At 34.3% G+C, this 23,033-nt stretch overlaps 1 protein-coding gene and 1 non-coding gene across 3 annotated transcripts in view; one reads left to right on the forward strand and one right to left on the reverse strand.

Annotated features, from left to right (window-relative positions):
- Positions 1 to 552: 552 nt before the first annotated feature.
- Positions 553 to 23,033, reverse strand: part of Npat (nuclear protein, coactivator of histone transcription) — a 50,621-nt gene continuing 28,140 nt past the window's right edge. The window contains exons 9-18 of one of the 2 annotated variants that reach the window (XM_027930730.2): positions 22,064 to 22,155; positions 21,392 to 21,476; positions 18,274 to 18,370; positions 17,397 to 17,522; positions 13,589 to 15,256; positions 11,862 to 11,977; positions 11,675 to 11,783; positions 4,453 to 4,513; positions 3,208 to 4,348; positions 553 to 1,994 (exon numbers count right to left, since the gene is read on the reverse strand). In XM_027930730.2, the coding sequence (XP_027786531.2) occupies positions 1,917 to 1,994; positions 3,208 to 4,348; positions 4,453 to 4,513; positions 11,675 to 11,783; positions 11,862 to 11,977; positions 13,589 to 15,256; positions 17,397 to 17,522; positions 18,274 to 18,370; positions 21,392 to 21,476; positions 22,064 to 22,155 (3,573 nt within the window). In that variant the 3' untranslated portion in view covers positions 553 to 1,916. The remainder of the gene's footprint in view (positions 1,995 to 3,207; positions 4,349 to 4,452; positions 4,514 to 11,674; positions 11,784 to 11,861; positions 11,978 to 13,588; positions 15,257 to 17,396; positions 17,523 to 18,273; positions 18,371 to 21,391; positions 21,477 to 22,063; positions 22,156 to 23,033) is intronic. The other variant, XM_071616671.1, reaches the window with a different exon arrangement.
- On the forward strand, positions 19,892 to 19,994 carry LOC114089064 (U6 spliceosomal RNA). Its single transcript, XR_003582120.1, has one exon. It is a non-coding gene; the product is annotated as a U6 spliceosomal RNA (small nuclear RNA).

A 23,033-nucleotide genomic window follows, 5' to 3' on the forward strand; every position in this document is an offset into this window, starting at 1 on the left:
TGTTAAAACAGGCTACCAGATACAAGAGAAAAAGTCAAGAACATTTAGACTTTTAAAGGTAAAATGAGCATCATGCTTTAGCTCTTAAACATAAAAATGTTCAAGTTGTCTTTGGACTATATCTAGTGGCTCCTGGGTAGTTAACTAAAAGATTGAAGAAAGTTATCTTATTCGCATATGTATTTCTCAGTACCTAGCACATATAAATATTAGTTAAATGAGAAGAAAATCTGTAATTTCCAGCATTATATAAATTCCTCAAAAAGAATAAGCGAGAATGAACTGATTTGCAAAAAACTTAAAAGTTTCTAACTAGGACTGCCAATAGAATTCTAAAAAGGACTGTCATAAAGTAATTCAAACTTGTGAAGTTAATGAAATTATTTATTTAAACCTAACTGTAGTACAGTATCAAGTTGAGTTAGATAAACATTAACTGTATGATATTTCTTCTTTAGGAATAAACCATTGTTATCATAAAAATTTGTTACAAAACAAATTTCTGCATTAAAGTCCAGTAAAGTTAAGACATGATTTCTACATTGAAAACTATTATGTTAAAGTAAGATGGATTTATTTTTTAAAGGTCCAGTACAAAAAAATGGTTGAGTAAAGTGACTTTTTAACAAAATATACACCTATAGGAAAGAAATCCTAATATACTGATAATTAAACAGAAAGCACTTAAGAGAACATACTTTAATATCTAGGCACAGTTGGTTAGGTATTAATTATAAGTTCTGTTATCACTTAAAAGTTTAAACCAGTTCTTCAACTTGACTGTTGTGTAAGTCCAATACAGAGAAGGCACCTCTCTCACTCTCCTTAAGGACCTTTTGAGAGTAACTCTTTATAATATTTTATAAGGAACACACAGACAATGCACTATATCTCAGTATAGATATAGTTATTTGACACACCCCATTTTGGGAGAAACTAAATTAAAATATAAAACTATGATTTCTCTTTTTACATCTTATGATGGGTATGACTTTCTAAAAGGACACCAGAAGATAAACCTCCACACAAACTTTAACATAGAATACAAGATTTAAATTAAAATGTGCATTGGTCACTAGTATGTGGAGAATTACATGAATTAGTGCAATTCTTTATATCCCCAGTGCTTAGGGGAAAAGTTTATATATGCCAAGAAATCTCAACTACTACAAAACTCAACTTTTTATGGCTCAATAGTGTAACCACTTATAATGTTCTGAAAAAGATCTTAGAAATTATAAATGAAAGATCAGAACACCCAATAAATGGTTTTCAAAATTCTCTCTTTAAAACAAAGAGAACAGAATGACTAGAAGAAAAAAAGTATAAAATCTTGGTAATATAGTTTTAACTGCAATAATGATAAGAGGTGGTAAAGTACTGACTGTAGAAAAAAAAATCCATCAAACTATTGATTTTTGATTAGATACTTTACTACCAGTTGAGGTGGTTATCATTTTATGTGCTGAGTGGCTATGTCCTGTTGAACAATTAATGAAGGCAATTTATAAGAATAAGCATCATTTCCCCCAAAAGAAATAAGAAACTATTCCAGATGAATAAGCCTCAGTGAGGGATCATAAGAAGTCAAAAACACAGTGTAAGAACATTAGGCTATTTTAACAAGATTTACATAATATTTACAATATGCAACAGTCAAAGCTATACAGTTTTGCAGATTGGCTTTACTTACATTTCTGCAAATGTTTTTTCTAAAATAAAATATACCAAGGAAGTCTATTTACAAACTAGAAAGCTGTTTCAAAAACAGCATAATTTAGATATAAAGTGAAATTTCAGTACAATAAAAGTGCAGGTCATGCTTTCAGATTCTGTCAATATCCCATTCCCTACACTCAGAGTTTAAGGGATACAAGTTTTAAACAGCTACTTTAGTTCTTACATTTTTGGGATGTTTACTCATCATAATGCAATGATAATAAAAATTTGTCCACATCCATTCCTGCTGGAAAGGAACAAGGTAGCTTCTTTTTCTGTCCAAAAAAAAAAAAAAGAAAAAATAAATTCAAATGAAGTCAGTTTTCTTAAAAAGTCATCTAAAACATTATATTGGGTTCTTCCATACACTACTAAAATTGCCAAAATTATTTAGTCTATTAGAATTTTAGGGGGCTGGGGATATAGCTCGGTTGGTAGAATGCTTGCCTCGCAATTACAAGGCTCTGGGTTCAATCCTCAGCAAAACACACACACACACACACACACACAATTTTACTTCTACAGAGAAACAGAGGCAAGTTTTATAAACCCAAAGTTAATTAAATGTTTTAATGATACTTCAACATTAGTTTTGGGCAAAAGGCAATAAACAAATCCTAGTGTCTGAATGCTGAATGACACAAGATAGAATGTGCTTTCTATAAGGTGATCATTACTATCAAACCAAAAATCTCAGAAAGCTCTAACAGATACTAAGAGTAACAAATTCCAAATACTGAATATATACCAGGTACTTTATATACTCAAATTTTATGTTCTGAGACCACAAGGTAATATATATGGTAATAACATGTTAAAAGGATGAGGCTGAGAGTCAGAGAAGCTAGACTTAAACATGGTCAGTAAAAAAGCCTATTTATTAACAGCAAATACAGGATTCAAATCCAGATTCTTTTCCTGAAGCTATACTTCATTTTAATCACTTTCTTTCTATTCAACCCAGCTACTAAAAAAAATAGCTAAACAATTTTAAAATAAATAGATTTCACCACTAAGATTAATGATCTGGCAATATCTTCCTGTAGACAACCATGGTTCAAGAAAAAAAGATAAATTTAATTTTTCCAATGCTCCACCACATTAACATCTTTAAGAGTTATGGAAAAGAAGACATGAACACAGTGGTGTTTTACTTGGTAATTTCATATAATAGCAGTTTTCCAATATTTCATGCCTTATGTCATTCTCATGAAAAAACTTGGGTCCTACCTGACTGAAACACTTGCTTTTCCCAAGGAAAACATTTATAGTTTAACGCCTTACTAATTTTTCTGAAAAATGCTCTTTCATCTTTATAATTTCTTACAATGACTAAGAAAAACCGCTATATAAATGTATTTTATCAGTCAAGACTCCACATTGTCCTGACTCAAGTCAGGTAGTAGTTGCAAAAAATGTTAAATTACCTAATCTCAGTACTGAAGGAAGGGAAAAGTATGGTTTTGAAATTAAAACTTTCAAACTTGCCTTAATTTTCTTCTTTTTCATTGGTATTGATGAATTTGTAAGATTTTTACTAGAAGGACGAGAATTTCGCTCACGCTCATCTAATTCTTCAATTTTCCGCTTTTTTGTGGTGCTTCTTGAAGATGTTCTAAATTGTTGTGTGTTATCTTTCAAAGGAGTTGCAGAAGTAGTCCTAGAGATGGCTGCTCTAGAGAGAATCATTAGTGTGTGGGCAGCCATGTTTACGCTGTTCTCACTGCCTGTTTCACTGGCAGGGCTGCAAGCAGGCAAGTCTGGAGTTACAGGAGGGATCATTACTTTGGGTATGCTACTGTCTTCACCAAAACGCCTGTTAGAGGGGGCTTTGATACCATCTGTAGGTTCTTCTTTATGCTTTTCCCCTGTTCCTGAGCCAGGTGTCCGGGGTACAGGCAAATCACTAGTATCAGCTAGCCTATTTACTGGGCTGTGCAACTGAACATCCTGTAATATTTCTGCAGTAATCAAGGAACAGGCAGATTTAGTTTGTTCTTGTTTCAGATCCTTTACAGCTGTACCCACTGAAATGACATTTTTATTATTTGTGGATGTAGCTTGTTTTTTGGTCAATTCTTGCAAAGAAGCTATAGTTTTCTCATTCCGTAAACTCCCATTTTGCTGTCCAACAGATAGTTTTGATGTTTCTAGATTTTTCTGCCTCTCTACATCACTGCATAATTCATTCTCCTTATTAGCTGTAGCTTTATGGAAAGATTCAAGTACCATCTCTGTTGGTGTAACTTTCTTTTCTGACTGAATTTCTCTTATGGTGGTATGCCGGCTAACAGCAGTTTCTGATTTAGATAAAATCTTGGGCATAGGAGTTTTCTCTCTCTCTTTTTTGGTAGCATTATTAGAAGGGGGTTTTAAGGTAGAGGATACAATGGGTAAGTCAAGATGAGGAAAGGAAGTTTCATTCCTTTCTTTGTCTTGGGATACCAACTTATGATTAGGTCCCTGTGTATTTGCCATAGGAGAAGCAGCACTATCAAAACAGAGCACACGTCTGTGGCTTTCAAAAGGTTTGCTACTTGGAACTACACTCTCAACTGAGAAGGGAACTGTGGTTTCTTCCAATTTTTTCCCAAGTTCTGTGGCTGTATTCTTGTCAGAAACTTCAATTCTACCAAAACAAAAACAAAACCAAATTATTTCTAGTAACCTAATGAAATTCTGTTTTAATTTGAGCATTCAGATAATCTATAATAAAAACTACTTTATCCTCACCTTTGTACATGACATCCAACTGAATGAGTTGATGAATCTGCCAAATTATTTCCCGGTTTTCCTGGAATTACAAATGAATTAATTAGAAAGAGAATGTTTATTCTTGAGAGAAACAAGATATTCCCCAGAAAGAGGATGGAACAAGTAATATTATATATACCATGAGAAAAAGTTCCAAATGATAGCTAATGTACAAATAAAATACTTTCTCATATTGGCTTTTAAAAAGAAGTTTTGTAATATATACAAATATGGCCACTTACCCATTCTAATTCTAAAGAGGAAATCTAGATATGGAACAAATGACTTGCTTCAACTCCAGGCAAATATTATGAACCCAGTCTTTGGATCTATGTATGCTCCATATAGTACTTAATGTACTACACTTGTTTACCAGTACCTGTGGGGAAATGGTTCTATGACCCCAATGGATACCAAAATCTGCAGATGCTCAAGTTCCTTATATAAAATGGCACAGTATTGTCTATAACTTAGGCAATCCTTTAAATCATCTCTACGTTACTACTAATACAATGTAAATGCCGTGTAAAGAGTTATTATAGCATATTATTTAAAGAATAATAAAAGCCTGCATTTTCAGATATAATTTTTCCCCACTGAAAACTTTCTACCTGTGGTTGGTTCAAACTGCAGACGTTGAACCCACTGATAAGGAGGGCCAAATGAACTAAGATCAAAACATTTATTAAAAAAATAACTGGATTAAAAAAATGTGGCATTTATACACAATGGAATATTACTCAGCACTAAAAAATAACAAGATCATGGTATTTGCAGGGAAATGGATGGCATTAGAGCAGATTATGCTAAGTGAAGTTAGCCAATCCCTAAAAAACAAATGCCGAATGTCTTCTCTGATATAAGGGGGGTGACTCAAAATGGGATAGAGAGGAAGAGCATGAGAAGAAGACTACCACTAAATAGGGAAGAGAGGTGGGAGGGAAAAAGAGGGAGAAAGGGAGTTGCACGGAAGATGGAAAAAGACCCTCATCGCTATACAGAATACATGTATGATGTTGTGATGAGAAAAAAAAAAAAGTGTGTCACATTAGATTGGATAGAGAGAAATTATGGGAGGAGGATAGGAAGGGCAGCAGAATAGAATAGACATTATGATTGCTGTATGTATATAGGAGACTCTATGACCAGTGTGTGTGGGCGGGGAACCAGTTATTTAAAGAAAGCAATATGTTATACCTATTTAAAAATTTTTGCCCATATAACTGTCATGTTTGCAAGCTGTGTCACTCAAATCACACACTCATAATAGCTATATTTTAATTTACAGATTTCAGAATTTATGTGGGAAAGAAGATATAAATGCTTAAAAGGGTCACAAAGATGAGATCATGATGAGCCTTGTGCATTATGCAGAAGTTATTTCAGAGACAACCTTCAAGAGATGTAAATAGGAAAGATGCACCAATAGATTTATGTATAAAAGGAGCTGGGGTTGTGGCTCAATGGTAGAGTGTTCGCTTAGCACCTGTGAGGCACTGGGTTCGATCCTCAGGACCACATAAAAATAAAATAAAGATATTGTGTCCACCTAAAACTAAAAAATATTAAAAAAAAATACGACTGACTAAGTATTCTAAAAAAAAAAGATTTATGTATAGAAGATTAATCTGGCAATGATGTAAAAGATGGAATAGAGGGATGGGGTTGTGGCTCAATGGTAGAGTGCTTGTCTCACATTTGTGAGGCTCTGGGTTCCATCTTCAGCACCACATAAAAGTATTATGTTTATCTACAACTAAAAAAAAAAAAAAAAAAGGTGAAATAGAATTCTAGTAATGGTCTCTATTCCAGATAAGAGATGATGAACATCTTTGAAACAAAAGTGGGAATTCACATAAATAAGAAGCGTAAATGAAGAATCAATGGTAACATTAACCAAAGGGAAAAAGTAGGCAATGGAGGTATTAGAAGAAGAGAGACTTATCTAGAGTTTGAAAAGTTTTATTAAATTAGCAAGGGAAAAGCATTATATTGAGTGATGGCTCCAGAAGCCACCACTATTATTTACAGTTATAGCAAAGTAAAGTAAGGTAAAAATGGAAAAAGACCAAAGTACATGGCAATCTTAGGCACTGATGACTTCAGTGTTAGACAGTTTTAGCGGAAACATGAGAAAAGACAATAAAACTAAGTAAATTTACAGTCAGAAAAGGAAGTAAAAAAAGAAAATACTGAGCTGGGTACAGGTGTAATTACAGCTACTTAAGAGACTCAGGCAGGAGTATCCCAAGTTCCAGGCCATCCTGAACAAGTTAGAGAAAAACCCTCTCTCAAAGTAAAAAAAAACAAAAACAAAGAAAGAGTAGAAGATGTAATCCAACCCACCAGTGGTACAGTACATCTAGGTTCAATTTGTTATATAGCTGAAAGATATTTAACAGAAGACAGAATCTAGAGAACAGGTAGACTATTAACCTTAGAAAAAACAGAAGGTCATTATTCCTTTAAGAAAGATGGGAAAAGAATGGATGACTTTGAAAGAAGGTACACACTAAAGGGGAGTGATAATCAAAAATGAAATTTACAGATAATTGGAAGTTGAAATCATAGCCAGAGAGTGAAAAGCCAGGGATTAGACAGATTTGAGAACAATTAAGACTGGAATAGTATCAAAGGGGAAATGGGGCTGGGATGTGGCTCACTGATAAAGTGCTTGCCTAGCATGTGGAAGGCCCTGGGTTAATCCTCCAGCACCACCACCACCATCAAAACAAACAAACAAAAACAAGGGAATAGGAGAGAAAGCCCATAGGTAGATATTTAAAATAATTGCTACGTGCGTGGCAGGTAAGTAAGAAAGTTTTATGTAGTATGGAATGGCAATGCTTCTTTGAAAAGCCCAGGTGTAAAAGCAGAGATGGCTGGACAGATCAAGGACTGCAGAGTAGCCAGTGGGTATGGAGAAGAATGTGCATAGGCAGGTTTAAAGAGTACTGGCAAAAGTGGCTATTGTGGAAGACTGGGGGGTCTAGGTAAATTTAGAAAGATGTTGAAAATTCAGGTGAAAAGTGAGGACAAATAACACAAAATATGACTGGCTGAAGATCAATTTGATGGTTATGTGGAAATGAGAGTATTTTGAAAGAGGTTATTGGTCTTTAACAATCTTATAAACCTAGTAAGATACGAAAGAAAATCTCAGGAGTAGAAAGGATCAAAAAACCATGAGGCTAGAATATTCTGAAAAGGTTCACTACATGGGCATTTGTCATTATTATTTACAAACACACATTTTGGTACTGGAGACTGAACCCATAGTCTTGGGATCACAACTGCAACCACCTTTGTCATTCATTGTGATGGAAAATTTAAGATAAATAAGCCTGAGAATTGTGTGTCATAGTCATCAAGGCACTGAATAAAAATCTCCTGATACTTTGTGTATAATGCCTTTTGTTGAACACAAATCTTTAATTTTGTAGTGATTTTTCTACTTCTAAATTATGATTCTCTCATTAAAAAATCTTTACCTTAATGTCATAAATATATTCTTACGCATTTTTCTATCACTCAGCTGATCTGTGTTTGACTTTTTAGATTTTTAATCATCTTGGAGTTCATCTCTATATAAGGAAGGGATCTAATTTTTTAATGTATTTATATATATGGCTAGTAGCTCTCATTAAATAATCCATCTTGTTCTCCCTGTCTTTTCATGTTACCTTTAATATATACTGTGCATGGTGTCTTCCTAAACTCTATTTTGTTCCATTTGTCTTTTTTGTTTGTTGTAATTACCATGGCTCTTGCTATATTTTATTATCTAGCAGTGAGGTTTGTCCTCTGCTCTTCTGTTTTAGCTATCCATGAACTTAATTCTTCCTTACAGATTTTAAAAATTATTTTCCCATTTCCCAAAATATTTAAAAAAATTTTTTTATAGTTGTAGATGGACAGAATGCCTTTATTTTGTTTATTTTTATGTGGTGCCTGGAATCAGACCTAGTGTCTCATGCATGCTAGGCAAGCGCTCTGCCACTGAGCTACAGCCCCAGCTCCCCAAAATATTCGAATGGCATTTTAAACTAGATTACATAGAATTTTTGATTCAACTGGGAGCTGACATCTTTAACATGGTTAAATCTTCCAATCTATGAGCATGATTCTCTTCTATTTGTAGGACTTCCTATAATACTTTGAGAGATTTCAAATTGCATTTGTAATATTTCTGTATTTTATTATTTCTGAGGTCATTACAAGTGGTACCTTATTTTCTATTACATTTAATAATTTCTTGTTGCTGGTATATAAAACCAAAATTTTGGTAAATTAATCATACTTGGAAAACCTGTTGAATTCTTACTAGTTTTAGTTGATTCCCTTGGCTTTCTGTGTAAAAATCATGCCATTTGTCACAACAGTTTCATTCTCTTTCTTCAAATCTTCATACCTATTTGCTTATGTATTGTCTAAGACTACATATGGGACTTCATATGGGAACTTGCATATGGTAAAGGTAGAATCAAATGTCAGTGAGAAAAAAAATGGAATAAATAATTTATTGGTGTTGGAAATACTGGCTTAACTATGTAGAAAGATGAGAATGAGCATTTTTTTTTTGTTCCCAATTTTAAAGGAAGCCCATGATGTTTACTACAGATAGCCTTTAAGAACTTTTATCATAAATAGATGCTGAATTTTACTAAATTTTTTTCTGGTATTAACTAGTTAATGGGATAAAAAGTATCAGAAGCCAGGTGCAGTGGCACACTTCCAGTGGCTTGGGAGGCTGAGACAGGAGGATCACAGGTTCACAGCCAGCTTTAGCAATTTAGCGAGACTGTAAGCAACCTAGTGAGACCCTGTCTAAAATAAAAATAAAAGGGCTGGGGACATGGCTCGGTGGTTAAGCGCCCCAGGGTCCAATCTCTAGTACAAAACAAACAAAACAAAACAAAACAAAAAGTGTCAGACCAAGAAGATATTTGTGATGTGTTACCAATAAAGGATTAACACCTCATTACACAGGCAATCTAATAGAGAAGCAAAAAAAAAGGAATACGACAAGCAATCCACAGAAGGAGAAGTATTATTTGCATAAGAGATTATTCTGAGCTGAGGATGTGGCTCAGTGGTAGAGCACTTGCCTAGCAAGTGTGAGGCCCTGGGTTCAATCCCCAGCACCATATAAAACTAAATAAACAAAATGACATTATTATGTCCATCTACAACTAGAAATATTAAAAAAAAAGAGATGATTTTGAATCTCATTAGTGTAAGAATGATGAGAGATACTACAATACCACTTCACATCACAGTGACAAAAGTTAAAATATTACATGGTATCAAGCACTGGCAAAGTTGTGAGGAAAATAGAGAAAATAATGAAACTGTAAACTCTCTTCTCTGACTCAGAAATGCTACTTCTGGGTATATGCCCCAATTGAACCCTTATATGGGTCCATGCAAAGGTTTCTACAGAGATGTTCATCACATCATTATTTGTCAGATAATAATATCTTGGAAACATCTTAAACATTCATTGATCTGGCATGGTGGTACATGCCTGTAATCCCAGTGACTCAGATGGGAGGCGGAGGCAGGAGGACTGTCTTAAGTTACAGGCCAGCTTCATCAACTTAGTGAGACCCTGTCTCAAAAAAACAAAAAGAGTTGGGGATGTTGCTCAGTGGTAATGTGCCCTGTGTTCAATCCCTAGTACTCTATGCCTCCCCACAAAAAAAGTCCATCAATAGGGGTTAAATAAATAAAGTAAGTTTATGTAAATAATGGATTCCCAATGGTCATTAAATGGAATGAAATAGATGACAGAAGGAACTAAAAATATTACATAATAGCAACAATGTGACAAAGTTTAACAGGGTGCCAATAACATACATTACTAGATGTATTCCTGTTAGCTTAAGGAAAGGCTAAACTGATCACAGTATTTAGTGAGTCTTTTGTATGATCACTGCCCTTAAGACTGTAATGTGTTAAATGCTGTAGTATAGGCATGAGAGAAAAAAATCAAAATACTCATTTTATCCACTGCTTATTAAAAATAGTTTCAAGTTTGAAGTATAAGAAACAGATTGACGGTGATGGGTGAAGAGAGAGAATTTTAAGTAGAGGAAATAACATGGGTAAAGGGACAAGAAAGACCATCAAGTATAAGGTGAGCAATAAATATGGTTGGTATGTATAGAGACCATGTTGGAATGGAGTAAGAGATGAGAATGGAGGGGTTGACCAGTGTGTATGAATGGCATCCTGAAGAATTTCAGTTTTATCCTGTGGGCAACAGGGAGCTGCTGAAAGATTTGATGTAGGGAAGCACTACATTCAGATTTGCATACAAGGTGAAAAAGTCACTTAAGACAATGGATATGGGATGAATTGGAAAAACAAAAGAAGGGAGGGCTGGGGTTGTGGCTCAGTGTGGTTGGAGTGCTTGCTTAGCATGTGTGAGGCACTGGATCCACCACATAAAAATAAATAAATGAATAAATAAATGTTTAAAAAAAAAAAAAAAACCCAAGAAGGCAGATCAGGATAATACACCACTGATACAACTTAGATGAAAAATGATCAACATTTTATTTAAGAGAAATGTGTTTTAAGAATGACTCCAAGGTTTTTGACATGGGTAGATAGATAGATGGTTGGGTCATTGACTAAAATAGGAAACAAGGCAAGATGATTTGCAAACTTCAGACTTGTTGCTACTCAAATATGCTCTAATACCAGGAGCATGGCATTCTTATAGCTTGTTAGAAATAAGGAAACTTATTTTAAAAAGGATTGGCTCTGAACCAGCCTATTAATTCAGCATCTGCATTTAATAAGATCCCCAGGAAGTTCATACACACAAATTTGAGAGGCACTGCTCTGAAGTCTCATACAAATATGCCAGGCATTTATTAATCACTTTAAAAGTTGTCAGGAAAAACAGAGGTTGTGCTCATGTTAGGTAGCAACAAAGAACAAAACCAAGAACCAGCAGCAAAGGCTAAAAGACTCAACATAGTAAACAATTTTATCAGAACCAAAGCTGTACATCAACTGAGTTGGCTGCCTTGTGATATCTATTACTACCAAACATTATGCAAATGTAGGATAATCACATGTTAGGAATGGTATAGGAAGTAAAAAAACAAACACACAAACCAAACAACCCTCAGGTATTTCTGCAAACAAATGAATATAAAATCACAAAATTAACTTTAAAAAATGGTACCTATACAAGGCTTGTTTCTTAGTCCTTGAGTCTTCTGAGATTTTGGAGGAACAGGGAATTGAGGAATACTTCTATTGCATACAGGTGCTGCTAAAGGCATATGAAGGACCTAGAAGAGAAGAAGCCATTAATTATGCTATGTTTGAAAAGCTTCACTACACAATTTTTAGTTTTAAAAAAATCTTACCTGTTGAGGAGAAGCGGAAAAGGTATTTCCATTCTGTCCAACCACAGATACAGGGATCATTCCCACCATTCCTTGGAGTACAGGCTGGACTGGAGAAGCAATTATGATGGCAGAACCTAAAAAAATTTCTCATATAATTTCTCAAAATTTTTGGCATAAATCAAAGTATTTAGTATTTTGAAATAAATTCTATGAACAACTTTTCTTATAATCTACTCTCCTTTAAAAAAAACTGGTTTAAGAACAGAAAGGCTAACAAGAAAAAAATCAATTTGAATATTAAGTTGTTAAGTCATTTAGCTACGTTAAATCAAAAAGAACAAGCATAAAGCTCCGTAACTAGGAGATCATATTACAAATACATCTTGACTCCTCTAGAAAGAATAGTGAAACTAATTAGAAAATGAGTGGTTAATGTTCCAAGTTTGAACAACGGAGCAGAAAATTATGATCCCAGCTAAATGTTTTTAGCCCGAGACTATGCTCATAACCTCAACGTATTATATCTTAATGGTATTGGTCAGAAAAGTTTCAGGATAAGTGCATAATCAGACAAAACCATTGTGGGGAAGTCAGCCAGAGTCTATAGCTATCATAATTTAGCTCTGCCCTGTAAATGAGCTTTTTCCTAAAACATTCACTACTCCTATCAGGGTGATCTCACTTTCATGCATACTACTATAGTCTCTCAAATACCTATGTATGTTTATGCTGCTTCCCTTAGCTATGAAAGATTTTCTTCCTTTAGTTCCAAACTCTACACCTTATTTCTATAAGCTTTAGTTCAAGCTCAATATTCTTTACCAATTCTGACCTCTTCTTTATCTCCTCTAAAATAGCACTGAAAAGACCCATCAAGTTTACTTAATTGGCAATATTCAACCAAATTTCATAGTATGCTTATAATATAAAAAGGGGGGCCTGTATATAAATACAATGCTCTAATTAAAAAAAAAGTATAAGGGCTGGGGTTGTGGTTCAGTGGTAAAGTGCTTGCCCAGCAGTGAGGCAATGGGTTTGATTCTCAGCACCACATATGAATAAATGAATAAAATAAAGGCCCATCGATGTCTAAACAAGATATTTTTAAAAAATAAAATAGGGGGGAGATGAGCTGGAGAACTGGAACACATGGAAAAATAGACCAACGTATCAAGCTCTCTATCTTCAAGGAATGCAATCAAGAACGACCCATGACAGGCATGTGAATCATATATATAAAACAGCATGTAATAAATGTCAAGAAACCCCTCTGAATAAAGAATTCTAAAGATGAGAATCAATTAGAGAGGGTGGAAGACAGTGAAGAACTCGAGTTTTATCTAGGGAGAAATTCAACTTGTTCTTGAAAATTTCTCCAATAGATGATAAATTCCCTCAAAATGACTACAATAGCCATTAAAAAAAAGTCCTACAACATTAAGTTAGGAGATATACTGGTATTATAGGTGTATGTGTCTTTCTTTTCTCATTCTCATAGTTTATTAGAACATGGATTGAATAATAATTGTAGAAAGAAAAAAAATTAAACTTAAGTTCATGGCTTACCAGATTTAAAAAAAGGCTTAATTGGATTAATCAGCTAGCACAAAAAGAAGGCATAATCACAAATTATAGAGCATTTCTCAAATAATCCATTCATAATTTATCATCTTCTCCTCAATGACTTCATACAAAGAGAAATTAGATTCCAAGATAGAAGAAATGAAGTATGTTTTTAAAATTACCTTGTGAAAAGTTTGGTGACACAGCTTGGTTGACAGCAAATACACTGTTTGACCTTGGTGGTGTCTGTAACTGAGGTGGTGGAGGTTGGGCAGTTATAGGTGCAGAATTTCCAGGCAATACCATTACATTAGACTGACTAACAGTTGTTCCCAAGGCTGTTGTTGGATCAGTCACACATGTAGCTATCAGAATGTTATTTGAGTTGCCAAAAGTTGTGCTTGTGGCTGGCATCAACTGTATGTATCCTCCATCCTTGGAAACACACTGTGTAACATTAGTTGAAAAGGCAATACCATCTTCATTCTGAGTGTTATTTACTATAGAGTCGTCAGGTTTGACTGCTGAAAGGCTTTGTTCTGTTGAGGCTGAATCTCCTGCTTCAGCAGATACAATAGCACCTGCAGTTTCTTCTGAAGATAGACATTTAACTAATTCTGCATTTTTGGCAGGGGATTTAGCAGGAGAAGACAAAATTATAGTTGGCAAGTTTTCACCACTGATACTGGATACAGCACTGTTCAGTTCAGTATCTGAGGAAACAAATGGATCATCACTAATAATAATTTTGAGAGAGACGATATTTGATGCATCCATCTCTGTCGAGCTGTCACTAGAAGGTTTATCATCAGTATCTTGAGATTCAGGGTGAGAATCACCCACTGAAGAACATCCAGATTCTAAAGGAAGAGACTGACTATTTTTTATAGGATTACCTTCTGGAGGCATCAGTGCAACTTCCTCACAGTTATTTCCACCCAAAGAGAGAAAAACAGCATCTCCATCTTCTTTCACAGAAGATGAAGGTTCTTCTGAATCCAAAATAACTTTCTCAGACTTGTGTGGCTTAGTTTCACCTTCTAGATGATTTAATTCAATAGATGTTGAATCATTAGATGGTTCTTTAATTGAGGAGATAGAATCTTCAAGACAAATTTCTACTTGTTGTCCAGATACATTTAAACCTGAACTTTCAACAGACACAGGTAATATTTTACTTTGAAGTGAAGCATTATCTTGGCAATCTGATAGTTGTGAAATCACTGCTACATTACTGATTTCAATTCTACTTTTGTGAATTTCACTAGAATCTGGTGACTTGGAACCATGGAAATTAGTTTTAAGTTTTACTGTATTGTTAGAACCTTCACAAAACTGACTTTTTTTAGATGGTTTTCCAGTTATTGGGGTATTTGGGGACAAAAGTTGAGAACTTTTCCCCGAGAGAATTAAGTTTTCATTGTTAGTTTCACTAGCAAGTGAGACAAATGGAGTTATGGGTATATTGGGTTGATCAGACTGTAATTGAGATTCATTCGTAACATTTGGAGACAAAGAATTCTTTTCAGCTTCTATAACCATTTCAGTTTCATTGGGCATCTGACTTGTATATAATTCAGCACAATGTTGATTACATTCACCATCAGAATTTGCTCTTTGGTTAAAGTCATTCAAATTAGGCACAGACTCAAAGGTAATGTCAAGGTTACATTTCTGTTCAGTAGGTACAGCAGTTTTAAAGGGCTTTTTCTGGATGCTAGAGCCTATTTGGGAAAAATTTTCCTGGGCTTCCTGTCTAAGCACATCATGGTTGCTGCCATTCTTCAAAGCATTTAATGCGTCTTCATTTTGATAGGATGTACAAAATGGGGGCTGACCAGGTTGACCATCTGTAAAATACAAGGATGTTGAACAGATATGCTGAGTATATTTAGCTTCTGTATTAGTCAACTGTACTGTAAACCTATTTTGCCAAGGAAATACTAATTTGTGGCATACTAGTAAGTAGATGTCTCATATTTTATATTTATATAGCCTCCCATTTTCTGAATATCAAAAAATCTGCAACTACTTTTCTAATTATTGATGCCTCTTTAAGCAAATGTCTGTTTTCTGTGCTTGGAAAACAGGTAACAACGAAGGAAAAAAGTGTATAGGTTTAAGAACATCTAATATTTACTAGTAGGTAAAACAAAAACAATTGGCTCCAACTATCATTAGTAGTAGAAGCGGTGATGGTGGTGTTGTTTCACCACATTGACTTTTTAACTTTCCGCCATTTCTACTGACCACATTTATCTGATATATTTTTAAAGGTTAAAGGGAGCCAAACACCCTGCATGATCAATATTTTATTTAACATTCACATATTGACTAAAGACCACCCAAATGCATGGTTATTAGCATACAATACAGAACATAAAGTCATAATAAAGCATGGAAAAAAGTGTAACAGTGTAGGAAGAAAAGACAATCTTTCTGCCAGTGGAACAAGAAGTCATGTTATAAAGGAGGCACTGTATGAAGTGATCTTGAAAAATAAGGGAAGTATGATAAGATGGAGTCCGAGCAAATGATGTTTCAGAAAACAACACAACACTGATATACTTAATAGAGTTCACGATTTAGGACAGAAAATATTAACATCAACAAATATGAACATACAGGTAAAACTCTGAAAAACCTATGCCAACTATCATAATTGGTGACACAAGTAAAATGACATTGTTATTGCCATAAATTCAGGGGAAGTAGTTTCTTAATGAATTGGAGGACTTTCTGAGAAAATAAGATTTCAAGTTTTGTTTTGTAAAGAATGAAGTTCACATGGTATACAATCTTCTAGACTTAATATACAGTGAGACACAGCCCACAGAGCTCAGCCTAAGAAGAAATGGGAAAGACGGCACCTTTGGCGTTGGCAGAGAATTCAAAGGAGGAATGTAGTCTGAAATGATCCAAAACTAGTTTTTGGAAGACAAGATGTGAAAATTAAAAGCCATTAGGTTTATAGGGAATGGGAAGGGGTGACAACATTTAAAAAGCAGGTGAACAGAAAAGATGATTTAGCATAGTTTGCTGAAAAATAGAACAGAGGCAGCACTAAAAAGGCATAAAGTAATGATCGTCTCAGGAATAGTGCTGTGGAGAGTAGTGATTGAGAAGATGCACAAAAAGTATTTTTTTGTGTGTGTGTGGTGTTGTCAGTGTTCTATAATTTTTTTACTCAGGAGAGATTTAATTGATTGCATTTGATAACTGAATAAGTCATTCATTTTTGTTGTGTAGTTCTAAATATGCATTGCATTTTACAATAATTGGTATATAAAAATTTTTTAGAAAATCTAAGATGGGCTTATTTTTAGTCTTTCTTCATTCAGTAAGTGGTTACTGTGGGTTGTGTGACATTCATAATCCATGAGAATATAGTAGGAATGGGCTGGGGTTCTGGCTCAGTGGTAGCGCCCTTGCCTAGCATGCACTGGGTTCGAGTCTCAGCACCACATACAAATAAATAAAATAAAGGTTCATCAACAAAAAAAAAAAAAAAAAATTAAACAAACCAAAAAACTTAAAAAAAGAATATAGTAGGAATATAAACTAAAACATCAAAGATTCAAAACTGTCACCATAATATATAATCTCCTCTACACAAATGAGATACATATGCTGAAGCCATCAGCTAACTCACTTATGAGGCTGAAGAACTTCTATCATATATAAACTTTGCAGATTAACGATTAGAATTTGTGGCTTACTGAAATTATTTGTTATAGACTTTTGTCAACACTACTAATACTAAATTGTGTATGCCAAAAATCTACCGCATTATAAAAGAATGAATACTAAAAATTCACCTTTTAATCAAATACTAAGGATTTGGGAGTAAATTTTCTGAATGAAGAAAAAACTATTAATACAAAAATGACTTATGTGGTCATTTGAACAACTTCTAACATAAACAATATTTTCTGCCCTTGAATTTTGAGACTAATATTAACATTTTGATTTTAATCAATTAGTTCTTACCAGATTCTGTTTCAAATGAACTTTTAACTGCTAGATTAGTTTCTTCTGTTAAAACTATATTGGAATTGGTTTCTATATGCTGATTTGTAATACTCTGTGATATACTTTTATTAGTCTTTATTTTACCTGTTAAAAAAGGACAAGGAAATAATTAATGACAAAAATAAAACAAACATGAATTAGTAACATTTGAGTGTAGTCAAATGTTTAACTCTGATTTTAATTATAGTTGTTTTGGAAGTTTTTAACATTTTGCACTTTAATATGTAAAATGTAGTATGTAAAAAATATTTTCCCATGAGATTTTTTTTTTTGGACACAGGATCTCACTATTTTGCCTAGGCTGGTCTCAAGGAGTCCTCCTGCTTCAGCCTGCATTTGCCAGAAGTATAAGCAAGCACCTATTGATGTATAGCCAAGAGCACCTGGCTAGGACTGGTAAGTTCTTAAACTTTAGATCAAGATCTTCTGGGAGGCCCCCAAATTTGCATATTTTACAAGTTCTTAGATAATGTTGATACTACTAGTTTGGGGGATTTCACTTTGAGAATTATTGCTCTAGATCATAGGATTCAGAGCAATGGTTGATATTTTGTATTCCTTTTGTATTTTTCAGTTGTATTTATCTGTATTGTAGCAGCCCTCAACACTTTCCCTCTTGACTAGCCAAAATACCCACAAAAATTCAGATTTCTAGCTGAAATTTTTTCAACTATAAACAAAAGACAACAGAAACCCCTTTACATATCCATGCAATGCTTGCTTTAATGAAACAGTAACTTTTTCAAATGCTCTGTGTAATGTTTCTTCACTGGAGTTACCAAAGAAACAATAGAGAAATTTTTATCCTTCTGTCTTGAAAAAATTTTCTACTTACCATAGTCAAAGAGATCAAAGAGTGCCTGAAATGCTGGGTCTGATTCTGTCTGTTCTAATATATCCTGTATAGCTTCTTCAGACATATGGATTTCACTCTGCAAAAAAGAATGAAGGCATGATCTTAATTGAATAATATGAATTAATACCAGAAAGATACTTAGCAGACATCTGATATCTTGCTGTTTTATGTAGAAGCATTCCCTTTCAAGAAAATCTAATTGTAATAATATGCTCACTTGAAATGAAACAAGACTAGAAAATAGAAGGTCAATGTTCTTTAATTCTTTTTCCTAGTTAATCTCTTTGGAGAATATATTCCTGAACATCAACATAAAATGAACATAACTATGTAAAAAGAAAAATAAAATCAAATAATAATATTTTGTAATTTGTTTCCTTCACATCAATTTACTATAAACTTTATAGGTTCTTCATAACAAATCTATCTCACTCCTTTTGTCTACTTTGGTCTCTTCATATTAAATGTTTTATTCAAATGTTGAACAATCTTTGCTTATCTCCTCACATTGAAAATAGCATGCCAGAAGTCACCTGTAATCTCTGTGCCAAAAGGGTGAGGCTGTGGTATAAACTTCTCAACTATAATCTAAGCTGTAAATTAATCTTACAAAAATACCTGTATTTTTAGTTCAAGTTTGTTTTTAGTACTGGGGATTAAATCCAGTGGCGCTTAACCACTGAGCCACATCCCCAGCCCTTTTTGAGACAGGGTCTTACTAAGTTGCTGAAGGCCTTGAAAAATTGTTGAGTCTGGCTTTGAACTTACGATCCTCCTGCTTCAGCCTCCCTAGTCACTGGGATTACAGGCATGTATCACCATGGCCAGCTAGTTAGTCAAGATATTTTGATGGAGAATTTATGACTAGCATTAGTATTTCTGGAAGAGAGCAAGGAACGGAGATAAGGAGTTTTATTTCCTAGATTTTGCACCTCATCTTCCTGTTTGTAGTTTCACATTTACATTTACTTTCAGAGGGGCTGCTGCTACTTCTTGAACCTCCTGGGATTTCTAGGTTGTAAATATGCTTTTTTCTGAGCTTTGTCTTTATTGAGAACCCTGGGTCTATTAAGTCAGGTACCACATGTCCACTTTAGCTTCTAACAACTGTTTTTCTGTTTTGTCTTTTGTCCTTGGGTTTAAAAAAAAAAAAAATTCCTCTATTAGTTCAAAATAAATAATTTAAATCTAAATTTTAAAGTTTTCACAAATATGCAATATTATGAATGACCAAAAACTGAGGATCGTGTTTCTTTTTTTTGGTACTGGGCTTTGAACCCAGGGGCACTTTACTCTTTTTTTTTTTAATGTTGAGACAGAGACTTAAGTGGCCCAGACTGGATTTGAACTTGTAATCCTCCTGCCTCAGCTTTCCCAGCAGCAATTACAGGTATGCACCACAGTGGCTGGATGTGTGTGTCTTCACTTCATTATCCCTCATAGTATGTAACAGTCATGAATATGGGTAAGTATCTGATGTACTGGTGGAGAAAATAGTAAAGATTTGGAGACTATAAAAATTTAAAACAGGGCTAGGGTTGTAGCTCTGTGGCAGAGGGCACTGGGTTTGATCCTCAGCACCACATAAGAAAATAAAATAAATCAGCAGCACATATACTAAAATGGGAACAATACAGAGAAAATTGGAATGGCCTCTACACAAGGATGACATGCATATATGCGAAGAGTTCCATATTAAAAAAAAAATTAAAGAGGATATATGTTAAATGTTAAGATAGAAGAGGATTTTTAAGAAGTAGTGATAGAACCGACATGGGTGGTGTGGTGGTGGTGGTGCATCAATGGTTTTACCCAGAATTCATTAACTGAAAGAAGACCTGTTATAACAAACACACAGGGAAGTCAATAAAAATCTTTACATTGTCCAATATTACAAGTAAAAGCACGTGTCTCAATTGCCTCTTCAGAGAGCACATTCCCACATGAACAAGTTTTACAATATTTACTATAAAATTCCTCCTTTACCAACTCATCTTTTTATTTCACTATCACTGAATAGTAACAGTGACTGCAGACCCTCTATTTCTTCTATTAGCAATAAGCATCACACAACTATTCATCTGGTTAGTACATTTATTTTTTAAAAAGTGTTTTATACTTGTATCCATTATTTAACTTTAACACACTACCCTCACTGTTTCTTTAAATTATTAGAAATGTAACAAACACCATATAGTAAATGTAATAAACAAGTATTAAACACAAAGATAAATAAATACTAGTAAATTTTAAAGTATTAGATACTTAAAAATCCAACATTGATTTTGTTTTATGTGCTTAAGAGTGTTTTACTGGTATCTGGTAAAGTTGATTAGCTACTAGATGGGTTAGAAATATATTATTACTTTTATTACTTAAGTAATAAAATATAAATATAAACTCACTCTGAAAATTCACTATCCAAATGTGTTCAGACACATTTTATTTGGGTAATAAAGCTATATCTTAATTTTAAAATATTTTTTTTATATGTAATCTTTTGGTAATAAAATACTATCAATTTTAACTATGAATGTATGTACTACTACTACTATTACTACTACTACCACTACATGTGCTCACGCACACAGCTAAGTTTTGCTGTGCTTAGCAAAACAAGGAGTTCTGTGAGAAACTATAAACTCTTTGAACTGTGTCCTTGTTGCTGTCTTAAGAAGATAAAACGAATTATCTGCCAAGTGTAAAATTTATATATACACACACACACACACACACACATACATACATATATATACATATATGTTTGCCAGGGAATAACTAACCACAAGTTAATTGATAAGAAATACGGAGCACTGTGACCATAAACAAAGTTTTCCTGAGAATGTTTATCCATGCTTGTAAGGATTAAGCTGCTGAAAGGATGTTTTTTTTTTTCCCCTTGTTTTAATTAACAATGCTGTATAAAAGAAGGAGAGAAAAAAGTAAAGACGGTGCTAATTTTCTACTGAATGCGTGTGTGTACGTGTGTACACACACATCTCTGCTGTACCAGGAATTACAGATTGTCAGTGGGTCTGACACTACTACACACACACACACACACACACACACGCACACGCTCTGTATCTACTCATACCGGAAGTCCCAGGAGTTCATCAATTGAAGTCTCTGGTTCAGTAGGGTTGCTATCTGTTGGCTTAGGTACTTGAGCAATATTATCACTGAAAAACAGAAAATATTGAGCATATGTTATGGTTTGGATTTGGAATGCCCCCCCAAAGTCTCATATGTAGAAGGCTTGGTCCCTAATATAGTAATGGTCAGAGGCGGGGAATCTGTGGAAGTGATTATTCAAATGTTGAATAATTTTTGCTTATCTCCTCACATTGAAAATAGCATGCTATTTTCTGATCTCATCAATGGATTAATTCATTCAGGGATGCTCAGCTGAATGGACTAGTGGGAGGGGTTGGAAATCATAGGAGGTAGAACCTAGTTGGAGAGAAAAGTCCTTGGGGGTATGTCCTTGGAGGCAATTTTGTCCCAGTCCCTTTCTTTCTGCTTAATGTCCATGAAGAGGTGAGCAACTCTGTTTTGCCACGCCCTTCCACCAGAATGTACTATCCCACTATGGGACCAGAAACAATGGAGCCAGCTGAACATGGACTTAACCCTCTAAAACAGAGCTAAATAAACTTTCCTTATTTGTTTTTCTCAGGTATTATGCCACAGTCATAAAAAGCTGACTAGCACAACAGTTATGCAATTAGGTAAAAACTATTAAGGATTTTAACTGGTAAAAACTTACTTGGTCAAAAACTTATTAATGTTTTCTGCTAGCTTTTCTTGAAGAGATTTGTTGCTTAATATTTTTTCTCGTGCATTTTCAATAACCATTTGCTGAGGGAAAAAAAGTCTGCATTAATAAAGGATAGTAAGGAGTATTGTCTTACTTATTTTAAAAAACTAATCACTGGAACTAGGCATGCTGGTGTATGCTTATAGTTCTAGCTACTGAGAGGGCTGAGGCAGAAAGAGCAATTAAGTTCAGGAGTTTGAAATCAATCAGGGCAACATAGCAAGACTCTCTCGAACAAAATGTACAACAAAACACTAATCATTGGAAGCTGGGTTGTTTTAATACACCTAAATGGAAACTCAGGATTTGTGGTGGATCCCTTCATATTAACATAATATGCAATAATTTGTGTATTTTTACAGATCTCTCACTATCTTTCTTCACTGCTTACAGGATACAGTTTCACAGTCTTTATCATATGAAGAATAACTTGATCCCAGAAAATGCAGTATTATACTGCATGATTTTAAAAGAATTTACAATTATTAAACATACCAACATTTCTTATTTGGAGCATTTGCCTATGCTATCTATTCTGAACTTATTGCTTCCTATCCCAAGACAATTCCACTGCAGTCTTATAGTGCACTCTTATAGAAATACTGTATTTTATTTTATTTTTTTAATTTTTTATTGTTGGTTGTTCAAAACATTACAAATTTCTTGACATATCATATTCCACACTTTGATTCAAGTGGGTTATGAACTCCCACCTTCACCCCATACACAGATTGCAGAATCACATCAGTTATACATCCATTGATTTACATATTGCCATACTAGTGTCTGTTGTGCTCCGCTGCCTTTCCCATCCTCCACCATCCCCCCTCCCCACCTCTCCCCTCCCCTCCCCTCCTCTCTCTCTACCCCCTCCACTGTATAACCCTGAGGGTCTCCTTCCATTTCCATGCAATTTCCC

Source organism: Marmota flaviventris, chromosome 9, assembly GCF_047511675.1.
Source record: "Marmota flaviventris isolate mMarFla1 chromosome 9, mMarFla1.hap1, whole genome shotgun sequence".
Taxonomy (NCBI): domain Eukaryota; kingdom Metazoa; phylum Chordata; class Mammalia; order Rodentia; family Sciuridae; genus Marmota; species Marmota flaviventris.